This window comes from Dioscorea cayenensis, chromosome 7, assembly GCF_009730915.1.
Source record: "Dioscorea cayenensis subsp. rotundata cultivar TDr96_F1 chromosome 7, TDr96_F1_v2_PseudoChromosome.rev07_lg8_w22 25.fasta, whole genome shotgun sequence".
NCBI classification, from domain to species: domain Eukaryota; kingdom Viridiplantae; phylum Streptophyta; class Magnoliopsida; order Dioscoreales; family Dioscoreaceae; genus Dioscorea; species Dioscorea cayenensis.
In genome coordinates this window covers 31,154,081-31,167,071 of record NC_052477.1, presented here as the reverse complement: position 1 = coordinate 31,167,071, position 12,991 = coordinate 31,154,081, and the positions used below count along the sequence as shown (strand labels likewise).

General features: G+C 35.8%; 2 protein-coding genes across 2 annotated transcripts; both read right to left on the bottom strand.

The window, feature by feature from the left end:
• Positions 1 to 14: 14 nt before the first annotated feature.
• On the bottom strand, positions 15 to 899 carry LOC120265350 (E3 ubiquitin-protein ligase UBR3-like). The gene is made up of 4 exons (XM_039273222.1): positions 724 to 899; positions 424 to 528; positions 243 to 309; positions 15 to 119 (listed from the first exon to the last, which is right to left on the bottom strand). The coding sequence occupies exons 1-4, from the start codon at positions 897 to 899 to the stop codon at positions 15 to 17; spliced, it is 453 nt and encodes a 150-aa protein (XP_039129156.1).
• Positions 900 to 965: 66 nt separating this feature from the next.
• LOC120265349 (E3 ubiquitin-protein ligase PRT6-like) lies at positions 966 to 11,893 on the bottom strand. Its single transcript, XM_039273221.1, has 12 exons — positions 11,657 to 11,893; positions 10,035 to 11,138; positions 8,480 to 9,738; positions 8,254 to 8,394; positions 6,701 to 6,944; positions 5,841 to 6,611; positions 4,811 to 5,008; positions 4,076 to 4,674; positions 3,103 to 3,154; positions 2,387 to 3,014; positions 1,313 to 1,521; positions 966 to 1,169 (listed from the first exon to the last, which is right to left on the bottom strand). Exons 1-12 carry the CDS (start codon positions 11,717 to 11,719, stop codon positions 966 to 968), a joined length of 5,472 nt encoding a protein of 1,823 aa, XP_039129155.1. The 5' UTR covers positions 11,720 to 11,893.
• Between the last annotated feature and the right edge of the window lie 1,098 nt (positions 11,894 to 12,991).

The window sequence follows — 12,991 nt, the reverse complement described above, 5'->3', positions numbered from 1 at the left end:
ATCGCCATTACGTATTAAAGTATAACTGAACTAATAGTTGTTACCCTCTCCATAGGGCATCCAACATGGAGATGGCGTGCTGCCAGACGCACAGATCCTAGTAATAATATTGTAGTCTTCTTGCACATGTAAATTAAGTCAAGCAGCTATCGTCAACAAGAGATTTTAATTCTAAAAGAAAAGTAACAAATAAACAAAATCATGTTTAGATCTACAGGACAAGTGGAATACAGAATAAATACCCTGACCAACAGAAATACACCAACACCAGCACCACAGGTCATTGCATGCTCTAAGCAACTGTTCTCTCTGGAACAAGAAAACCATGAAACAAGAGGGAATATCCCATAGTAAACAAAATGCAGCAGTCATAACTGGTAACTAAAATATACAATGGGTAAAAAATAGAAATGGACTTTTCACCTGCAACAATATTTCCAGCTTGGAGAACATAATTTGCCACACAGCAAGCATAGTGCAGGCTCATCTGGAATAGATTTGCAATGACAACACTGTAGCTTTACATAACTGCAAGGCCATTATCTTACAATGGTTAAACAATGAACTGAACCGAGCTAACATACATACACACAAAAATAGCAAAAATTTATGCAAGATGCTACACCTCTGCAGTAAAGATCTCTGCTAAACGAGTGTACTGCATCAACTTAAAATGGAATTGCAGGTGAGCAAGTCAATAAAAATGCCCACATATTTGCAAACTTTGAACTTCCCACAAAAATGTTGGACACACATTGCTTTGTAGCCAAGGTGTGAACAAATTCATCCTGAAGAATCACTCTCCAATGTGCAAATTTGGAACATATTCTCTGAATCTCTCTAGGACTGGTTAGTTCAATTGCAAGGTAGGAATTTTCAATGACAGAAGCGTTATCCATGCTAGAAATCGTCCTTTCCTATAAGAACCGTTGTAGAAGGAGCTAAGTTGAAGATTGGATTAATTGTCAAAAGCAATGCACACCTTTCAGTATGCGAAGGGTTAACCTACGAATCATATCTTTTGGATACAGAGAAGAATCTATACAGTCTGAAAAGAAATACTTCAGTGCAAGTTCCGATCTTCCAATGACCTCGCAAACATCATTAAGAATCCAATCACCAAAGCAAGATACATCAAAGTAGCAGTTGCTATAGCATGTAATCATTGCCTGGAGAGAAATCAAAACAATAAAATAAGCTTATGCATACATGTTAAAATAATCTCTCAGAAAACTGAAGACTGATAAACAAATAATGGTTCTGGCTCAATTAAAATATCACATTCCATATAGAGAATAATGTTGCTCAGTACCTGAATGACAGAAACCACATAGAAAAGATGAACAAGAGCCATGAAGAACTCAGTTGATGATAAACATGGAAGTGGAAGGCTAAAAAGAACCATCATCAGTGAAGCAAAAGGGTCATAAGCAAGGATAGGATCAACAGCCTGCTTCCAGAATTGTGTGTCAGGAAAGGTTTCTCCATGGTTGGTTTGTTCTGGGAGGGAAGCATGTGAACCTGCCAAGACCACATCAAATCAAACTTTGAGGACCAACTATTCAAGGACATTGTTATACCACCAAATAAAATAAGCCCAGGCAAGCTGATCAAGTTCCATTGTATTATTTTCAGGTTTCAAACTACTCTTTGCTACACAAAGCAATATCATGATGGAAAACTGAATTTTTCCTTTCAGTTCACATCAAGTGCACATCAGTTTAAAGTCCAAACAGAGGGTATTATGAGCCTAGAAAGCTAGAATCATATCACTGACATGACCACTTAAAGTGAGCAATACAATTTATATATTCACACACACACACACAAAGCCCAAATTAGAATCTTTGCAAACTAAATTTTGAAAAGTAAGTCATTCTGAAGGCTTCCTTAATAAACTGTTGTGAGTAACAAGAACAAGGATCAATGAAGCAAGCCACCGAGTCCTTAATAAACTGCATTGCTTCTTATAGGAATTACAAATTTTCAAGAACAATCAAACGTCTATATTTACTGTACACATGAACTGAAAAAGCTCAAGAAAAGAATGCAGATAGCAGTGAAATTTCCCCATAACATCATGCTAACAAGAAGCAATCTTTTAGAAGTATATCAAGGTAATAATTGGAGACCAGTAAAATATTCCAAATGTATGAAAAAATACGTATAGCTAAATTATAACTTGAGTCAACAAGGCTTTTCCAGTGAACTTCCTTAAACATCATGATGCATGAACTTTGTTGAGACTAATATATCGTGAAACGTCTTCTACACCAATAAAAGCTTCCTTGAAAGCTCAGATTATAGTTAAGTCATTTACTTGCAACAACGTATTTCCAGCAAATATTTCTCTCTATATTCATGAGCAAGATAAAGCATAACTTACCTTCATTTAATAAATTGATCTCATCAGAAACATCAGAGCATATGGATCCTGAAAAAAGTTGGATGGCTCTGAACCTCAAAAGCACTTCAAGATCATTCATACTACGAGAATTTTGAGAAATACAGAGTAACGAAGACAATATGGATCCACTAGAAGAATGAAGCTCGTTGTATAAAGATTTTAGGCAAGAGTTAGGATCAACAGAATGGGGATTTATCTTCTCACGAGAAGCTATTTCTAAGCACATGAGGGAGTATGTAAGAGTGTTCCATAATATCAGAGAAGGCCTGAGCCTGCCAGATGCTGTCAAACTACCGAAACTATGTGGATATTGAAGCAGGCATAATTTGTGGACAGCAGGCTCTAATACCAGTTCAGTAGTTCCACCCAGATTTCCACAGTACTGTCTGAGAAACCTGTCATGTCCAACCAATTTGGCAGTGCTTTGAAGAAGAGTAAGAGCAAGCTGAACAAGTAAAACCTTATCATTGCAAGTTGAAGAGATTACAATTGGTGCTGCACTAGAAGTTGATGGCATTATCTGCCTTTGCGCTTTATTTGCAGAAACTGGGTACGCAGGCAGGATGGAATTTGCGAATCTTCTACAAACTGGGCAAAGTAATTCTCCCTGAATAAGGAAAATGAGTTAAGGTTCAATCAGATATACAATCACTGAGCCAAATGAAAAATATGGCAAGATCAAAAAAAGGTTTTACCATGTCTGGGTCCACAATCTCCCCTCCTTCAATACCAAGTCTTCTAATTGACCTGATTCAAAACACATTAAAAAATAAAATAAAATAAAATAATAGTTTACTTAAATCTTGCATGCAGAACATACCATTACATTTTCTATTCAAAGACCTAATCCTAAATAATACTTTCTCATCATAAAATGCAGATATTATAACAGCTAGGATATTCAATTAACTTTCCATTTGTGGCTCAATATTACAATAGTTCAGATATAACAAAAATAACTCTAATATTCAATTTAATAAGCCTAATCAACACAGATTAAAAAGAAGTACAACTAAGAACTATTTTTGAACAAGACCAGCATTCAAAGGATCAGCTCATTTACTAATAATTAAACTTAGCTTGATCTAGACCAAACTCCAAGCAGATTACATGCTAGCTAATATACTAACAATGCTAAACCTGAGATCTGTTACATCCAAATCACCAAAAATTATTTGAGAAATAACCTTTGTAAACTCCAGCATAAGATTCTGCAGAACACGCATTGACAAGATGTTAATCAATCATTGCGCTCCTCCCTGTTTTCCTTATGTAGAAGTATGAGATCATATACACTACCCAATTATTTTTCAGAAGAGAAATATTTGGTTTCCCTTTAACAGCAATCTCAGCTATTGTGGAATAAATGGTTTACATTTTCTCAACTACCTTATAGTTTCATGTTATAAATGCTAAACTTTAAGCTTTAACTGTGAGAAAACCTCGGCAAGATGGATATACCTTAATTGTGTTTAATTCAATGCCACAAGGAGGGCACAAGCTCAACAATATAGTCAACAAGAAAACCTACCTCACAGTCTGCATGCATGACAGTGCACACATAGTAATGTTTACATCATAAAGTGGAACCCTATGTGTGTGCACATTTGCGCTCATGTGTGTATTTCAATGATAATACAATATGATGCTTTTCTAAGGAGAACTCACCGTTGTTTCAATGACAATAAATATCTCTCATGGCACTCCTGATGCACAACATGACCACAAGAGGAGATATAAATTCCATCAAAATCTCCCGAACCAACTCCATTATGTACATTGGCAGGATTAGGAGAGTTCAACAGTGTATTTGATCGACCTAGAAGGTTATACATGGAAGATTGATGTTGCTTGGATGCCCCTCTTGATAATGATGAAAGATACTCTCCGACCAGAGAAAACTCTGCACTTTTCCCCTTATCCAAAACTTCAGTACTACAGGAATGTAAACTATTACCATCTAAAAAATCTGGATTGGATTTTTCCCCGTGAATTAGCCTTTCAACAGATTGATAAATATCAAATTCAACCATCTTTAGGGGCAGTTTAGTCACTGCACCATTTGCATCATTTGGAGGTTGGGCACCTTTGCTATCATGGGCAAACTCCAGATCAGTAGTATGAGTTGAATGCACTGCACTAGTAGAATCAGCACCAGATAGAATATCAAGGACATCCTTCCCAATTAGATGAGCATCAGCAATTTTGTCATCCTCCTCCTCCCATGATAGTGGACCTCTATTAACAAAACTTGTTAATTTTGATGTCTGGCAAGATGAAAGTTACAACCATCATCAGAAAAAAATGACCTGATGAATCAAAAAATTATATTCAACAACAGCCTAAGAGTTAATAATCAAGATATAGATTGTATTATAAATCTCAATATTCGTACAGACTGACCTGAAAATGAATGAGATAACATAGAGGTCTTTGGGAATCCGGATCCCTGCAAAAGGAGCACATTTGTTTGTCCTCTTCCTGCACATAGTGATCATCAGCCATGGAGGCCTCCTGATTGGATTCCAAAAATTCTAGATCATCAATAGATGAGCCTGCCATGCTAGCTATAAATTTTGATTGTTCAGCTCTCATCTTTTCCTGTGGCATTGTAATAGGCAGGAAGGTGTTAAATATGCCAAATTCCAGTATGGGACTTGATTCAACTAAACATATATTGAAGTAATCACATAAAGGGGGACCAATTCAAATAGATGTTTTCAACATATTAATCAGTCAGAAGAAGATTGTAGAAAAAGAAATTTATGTAAATGCCCAAAACCACATTTATTCATGCATAATTTTAGGCAAATACATGTTTTCCCCTCCTTTTGATAGGAGGCCTACATAGAGTATTCTCAAGCCTTTTGCATCAGTAGAAGAGCTTAAGAGTACAGAAAGAGTTAATTATACATAATTATTATAACAGAATACTAATTCACATCCACATGTGAAAAAGCATTGATTGATCAGAATCACGTTCCTATCTGACAAGGAACAAAGTTATAAATAAATTGCAGTTTAAAGTCTACAAAAGAAAGGCATGGTTCAATCCTTGATGTTTACTTTCAAAGATCTCAGAAGTAAGTGTTTAAAAAAAATAGTTTTAATGTTCATTATTATTCTCGCATGGTATTTGCTAGAAAAATGCCCTCTCATTCAGTCGAGATATATAAGATCTACCAATCAAAACCATTATGTGAGCTGTTCCATAATCAAAAGTCCCCTACGAAGATCAATTAGGAAATATACTACATGGAACACCAAACATTATAGGTTTGGGTGCATAAAGTATCAGGAAACTACACATGGAAGTGTAGTGTACAAGCTTCAAAAGTTATAATCAGTCAAGATATGGAAGCCACATCAGGAAAAACTACATACACTATGAGATAAACCAATCAATTATCAGAAACTTTAAATGACGTTTTACCAATATAGCAGCTTGACGCTCTCGAATCTTGCTTTTCTGTTCCTGAAAGCCAGAATCTAATGCAGAGTTCTCCATTGCTGTATTTGAATGCTGCTGGGAAATGTCATAGATTAATTCTGGCTCCAATTTTCTAATTTCAGCCTTGCATGCAGCACTCAGTTGTACAAACTTTTTCAATAAGGTTTCAATCAAAGAGGAGATATTACACTGCCTTGTTTCAGTATATTGCTTATTCTTTCCTTCCCTGTACTTCCTCATTAATGAAACTAGCAAAGAGAGCATACTTTGGTTTTTCCAGAAAGGAGGACCATCACTAGGACCCACATCAAATTCTTCACAAGCAAAAGACAGTACAAGAAGCAAGTATTTAGAGTAACAGTAAGCATTGGTACTTGACTGGCAATCTATATGTTCAGAATTTCCAGCAGAGACCTGATTTGATTTTCCACAGATATCCAATGCTAAGGCAAGCAAATGCAATGCTGTTATAACAATGGTATCAGGAGCACGATTTGCAGATGAAACATCTGCAAACAAAGCATAATATAGTACTGCTCGAATAATTTGGAGTGCTGCTCTTGAAGTAGCTATTGTAGAAACTGTAATTAAAGGGCAATAGATCTCAGACCATTGAGGTAGCTGAACATTCAGAGCAGAAACATTGCAGAAATGTCCGTATCTCTCCTCAGCAATTTGCAACTCCCTAGAATTCCAGCGAGGATGATAGAGATCCAACTCTTTCCAGTAGAGTTCTCGTAGTGAGTATTTTCCCTAAATGCAACAAGTCATTAGTTTAACGTATGTGAAAAAAAAATTTAGAGTGCAATACTGTAAGTATATACTGCATATAAGCAAATAACCTGCTTCATGCCAGAAGGGTTTGAATGCATCGCAAGCATATCCAAAGCTTTACGAAGCTGTTCACTCTTTGAGAACTCACGAGGTATAGTTTTTAGCAATTGGCTGTGTGTTGCATCGCCAGCAGCTAACTTGTGTATCAATTCTCTGCATAAATACCCAAATGTAGAAAGCCCACAAAATCGTCTTTCCTTAACTATCTGTATGATAAGAATAAGCATTTCTTGCACCAAAACTGCTTCAAACCTGCATACAAAATTTTTCCCAGCAATAAGCAATCTGAACGCTAGTAGTTGATATACGATCCAGGTAAAAAATAGCAATAGTAGCAAGAAAATAACAGTGAGGTATGATGAAAAGAAGGAAAAAAAAAAAGTGTAGGATGTGTGTTTCCTTTTTGACTAACAAGGCAACAACACGTGATCAGTAAAGCTTCACTAGAGCCCCAGGGGAATTTTTTTCATTTATGTTAACTGGACTATGATGACAATTTGATGCATACACAGCATAAGCAGAAACACAATCACATCTTATACAACTGATGAAATTAAAAGTATGATGCATACTTGGATGGTACCAAAGGAAAAGCAACCGGTTAAATTTCATAGTAAGCTTGGGGATTCAACAAGGTTCTAGAACCATACAAAAGTTCCAATAAACAATAAATGAGGTGTTGGATCAAGAAAGCGATTTTGATCATTGATGATCAAAGAATTTTTCAGACAACATGAAAGGACAAGCCACCTCTAAGGAAGGCAAGCATATAAATGAAAAAATTATGAACGATACTGTTATGTGCTTTGGCTAACAAAATCCAGCAAAGAAAATTTTGTGATACAACTCAGTACAAGATAAAATGAGAATGTCACACATTTTCCAAGTAAAACAATATAAGTTTTTGATTCTTCTAAATACCAAGGGCGTGTTTATTTGCGGAATGCCATGGATTCATCCCACAACCTCCAACCAAAAAACTAATGTTAGGGTTAGGCTTATCCCATCAAGATATAATTAGTTAAAAAAATGTATTTAGTACCTAATATAAAAAAATATATATATTATTAAGCACTAAGCCATACAGCAAAACCCATGGACAACCTTCAAATTTCAATAACTGTATGAACATTTATATCATGCCATTATAAACAAAAACTAGGACATGGCCCTCAATTAAACTCCAATTTCATCACCCAAATAATAGCACCCCAGAGAAGACCATCCAAAGCACGACTGTAGTTTTGGGCAACAGAATGTGTCTAGCTCAAAGACCATGAAGTTACTGTAGTTTGGGCAACATTATGTTGCCTTAGTATCATGCACATAATATCAAAGTCGCTCAAAGACCATGAAGTTATTGAGAATAAGCATCTTTCTTCTGGAAGGGTACAGTCTCCTGGTCCATATCAAAATTAGGTTGTGCGTGGTTCTATTTTACCAATTTAAGTTTCGTCAAACAGCTCTTTATACGTTCAAGAACAAGCAACAAGTAGGGAGTAAGAAAAGAGAGCATATGACAAAGACAGACTTCAAAAAATCTAGATAGGTAGAAGCATACTCGTCATGCTTTGTGAGATTTAAAGAAGTGTAATCTGACAACCCAAATCTTTCTTGAATCCTCTTAACAAATAGCTCAGGAGGAGCTACAGAAGCACAACATTGCATCAAAAAAAGATCAAGTTCCAAACCTTGATCTAACCTGCAGGAAAAAAAATAACATAACCTCAACTTCATTAGCCAAGATTGAGCATATTCAGTTTAAATCAGGTGGCACAAAAACATACCAAATGGAAGAACGATAACACTCTGAACTCAATATGGCTGCATCACCATTCTTACGCCACATGCCAGCACGCACTTGAGCACAAAATACCCTCAACCTCAAAGGATGCTCCATGAGGAAGGCAGAAAATTCATGAGGATAAAAACCCCCTAAAACTTGACCAAAGAATTCATGATGATATACACATGAAGGTAATAAAGAGACACCTTTTGTCATTTCCAGCATTCCAGCATAACAGTTTGTCATTGCTTTTTGAAATAATTTTGAAAGCAAGCGATGTAAAGGAATGTGGAACGAAATTTCCTGTGAGCTAACATCGTAGACTATATCAGGCCAATTTCCGAAGCTCAACACATCAGGTGTTTCAGACTCTTTTATATAGTCAGTCAACATAGAATTGTCATCTGATAGTTCACTCATACACCCATCTTCATACAATGTCTTAGATGTGCCAGTGATGTCTAGAAGGCTGCCACATCGGCTTACTGCTTCTCTGTTTTCAGTAGTCATCACTTGCATGGGAGGAGAGCCAAGTGTTGCATGATTTACTGGTGCTTGGTCCACATCCATTACCTCTCTAGACAAGCATGTCCTATAGACCCTATTACTGCTACTGCCCTTCTTGATCCTGAAATTTTTCTTCCTCAAATTCGTGACCTTGTAGCCACCACTACACATAGCATCCATAGAAAACGGATTGCTCCTATTAGCTGTCACAGGGCTAACCCAACTTTCAACAGCTTTTAGGCATTCAACTATTAACCAAATCCCACAAGAGGGCACAGAAATATAATTGTATCTTTCAGACATATCCTCAGCATTTTTGTCATGATCCATAACATTCCCACTACTCAAACTCCCAACAAAGCTTTCTTGTGAAATCCTCCCTCTTTTAGCATGACAAAGTGTATGATCATCTTCTAGACCATGAGAAACATAGGGAAAGAAAATGTCATCCTCCCTTTCTTTGGATACAACAACAGCGAAGAAACCTTTAACTAGTAGATCATGGACTTTCCCAAGATAGTGCACTAGCAGAAATGGATGGTGTAAATTCTCATTTTCCTCCTCTATGTGAACACTTCTAACTCTCTTCTGAGAGTCCATACCTTGTAGGAGGCTCAAGAGCCTAATCCAAGATCGTAAGATATCAACCCGTTCTCTAGAAACATATTGGAGAACTTCTTCGTGGTTGAGAACATAGCAAATATCTTCAATTAAACGAATTGTAAATTCATATAGATTTTCCCACTTCGTGGCCTGCAAAAACCTTGTGATCAAACATTTTGAATAGTGGTTTATCCGCTTCCATCAAAAAAAGAACATTTTCAATATGTAGAAAACAGGCACAATTTTTTACCAAGAAAAACAGTTTAGTATTTTAAAAATTAACCAAGATAATGACACAATGCAACTTCAACTACAAATTCATCCAGTTGACACAGTTATGGAAGAGAATCATGATTGAAACAGAATAACAATAGTACACAGCATATTGGCTATATATATATATATATATATATATGAAAAATCATGCAAAAAAATAGGCATGTTACCTGCAATCTGTCATCTTCTCCAACACAAGAACGAAAAATTTCCCCTAAGCAACTCAATAAAATATCCAACAGATTTATTTCTCGGACAAGACGAGGTACTAATGTAGCCACAGTAAATATTTGCACAGAAAGAGGAGATAGCAGTGGATAGTCCTCAAGCATCCAAGGAGTATTCTCTTTTATAATTTCTCGTACACTTCTCTGATAGTATCTCATGAAAGCTTTTGCAAACTCATACTTAAAAAGCGGCTCCACAATAAATTTCAAGAGTAACTCAAGCAGCTTCATCACAACTAATTTGTCCAAAAACCTCTCCCCCATCAAAAGTACATCTAACAAACCAACGCATGTAACCATTTGTTTAGCAACAAAACTGAGCAAGCCCTCACTGGAATTGCAGAAGCCAAGCAACATCTCTATAATTGCTAGAGAGAACTCATGAGCCCCATGCACATTAGCATGATTATCATCGCTCAACGGCAGCCTCAAGTATTCCACTGATAAAATCCTATCCTTCCACAATAAAAAAAGTTCATACAAGACAGGTCCAATGAAATGTACCATCTCATTAGGAAGAGGTTGAATTTGCTCACTTCCTTTATGCATCGAACAGAATCCTTCTCGTTTCCAAGCAGTCGCATCTCCACAGTCACAGCATCCCCCATTAGTATACAGAATTGAATAGTCATGACCTCTATGGTCACCATTCTGGAAACAAGGGACACATATTGCACAAGTTGGGTCATATTCACATGTCCGGCACTTGTAAGCTAACTCCTTCTGTCCCCAAACAGCTCCACAAACTGCCCGTTGACCAGAAGATTTCTCTGCCAAATTCTTCAGAAATGTATGAGGTTTTCCCTCAAACATAAGCCACTGCATCCACAAAAGGCTTTCATCAAACAAAGCTTTCAGTTTAGCTCTCCTCTGCTCTATTGCAGTCTCTGGCTTATCCTTCCTCCAAGCAACAGACATATCCCTGACAGAAGGCAAGATGCAACATACAATCTCAGGAAGTAAGGATTTATTTTCCCTGACAAACGCCACCAGACCTGGCTGACACTGATCAAGATATTCCTGTGGAACTCCACGCTGAGCAAGTCTCTGGAAATAAAAAGTCCACATATTGCAATTAGAACTCAAAGAACATGACAATCCATTATCAAGAAGAGAGAAGACAGAAGCAAAATTCTTACTTTCCAAAACAACAAAACAATTTAAACCTCAAGCAAGATTTTTGCGCAAAAATAAAGCTATTTTAATTCAAATACCAAAAAAATGGTGGCACTAAAAGGAGACATCAAACATAACCAAGCATGATCATCTAAGACATGCAAAAGAATCTCAAGCAGGGATAAACCAGTTAATATAGCAATGCTCATTAAAAACAGGGAATGAAATACCAACTCTAATGAACTATATATATACATACATATATATATATATATATATATATATAGATATAGATATATAGATATGATTCACAGATTAATTTCACAATAGCAACAAGAACAAAAGCTAACACTTCGATGAATCAGAACCATCCATAACTCTGGAAGAATTAAAAACAAAAAAACAAAAAAAACACCAAACAAGAACGCACGTAAGAGAACAAACAGTACCTTCAAGATAGCATCCCGTGGAGACGGAGCTCTACTCAGCGACGGCAAGGAATCCACGTCCATGCCGTCCACGATCCACACAGTTCGATCGACTACTCGTACTCGTACTCGTAATCCCCTCAAAAATCCAAGAACGAAAGATCAAACCCTAGCTCTCACTGGCACTCAATGAGATCGAAATCAAAGTCTTCCATTCTTGTCTTCTTTTAACAGTGAGAATCGCACCGCCGTTGCCTCCCTGAGATATTGCTTTATAGCATTTGCAATAAAAACGTTTTTTTTTATTTGTAGAATTTTTTTAAAAAAAAATTCATTTGCTAGTGGGACCCACCCGAGGCCGATACTAATAATAGGTAGGAAATATTTATAAATTCGTTATATATAAAAAAATATATAAGAATCATTTGTGTCCTTCCATTTTTTTTATTTGTTTTTCTTTTTTAATATTACTTTATATATATATATATATATGAATAGTATTCATCCGTTGGATCATCATCCAACGGTCAGTATTATCTCAATATATTAATTACTGTGTTTATAAATAATATCAAGTAAAATACACAGTATTTTTTTTTTTTGAATTTTCATATCTTTACACATACAATACTATTTTTTTGTTATTTACGGACACTCAAAGAACATCTGCAGATTATATTTATCTTATGGTTTATTTATACACTCGAAAGATTTGAATATGATTTAGTGTAAAAGAGAAGCAGAATATTATAAGACTTACAGGTTTGGAATAACAATTAACTAAATTGATTTATATTCATGATAAGTTCAGCTTGACTAATAGTGTCAGACTGTCAGTACGGAAATTTATAATTCAATCAGTTTTGTCAAGTAAGCAATATACAAAGAATTTTGAGATGTATTCTACATTGTTTAATAACATTGTCTGAATTGTAATATTAGAAAAAAATACAAAGCAAAATAAAACAATTAAAGAGTCAGCTATTGAACTATGACTAATCTATGATTTGGACCACATCATCAAAAGAAGAGAAATAAATATTAAGCAATGATGCAAGCCTTGTGCAGGTAACATGATGTGAATTGAGTTTTCTTTTAATTGATAATTCAAGTTATATCATTCTCATCTCTATTCACAATGTGACTCTTTTCTTGTCACTGTCTTTTGCAATCAAACAAATGCTCTAAGCATACACTTTCAAATAAATGAATAGTCACTGATACAAGCATCAATCCAATTCAAAGTCACACAAACAGGTAACATCAATAAGACAAGAACATGTTGAGTTCTTGGAGTAGCAGCAAAACATTATCAATCAGAGCTTTGTAATTGAGAATAAAAATAAAATATTATGA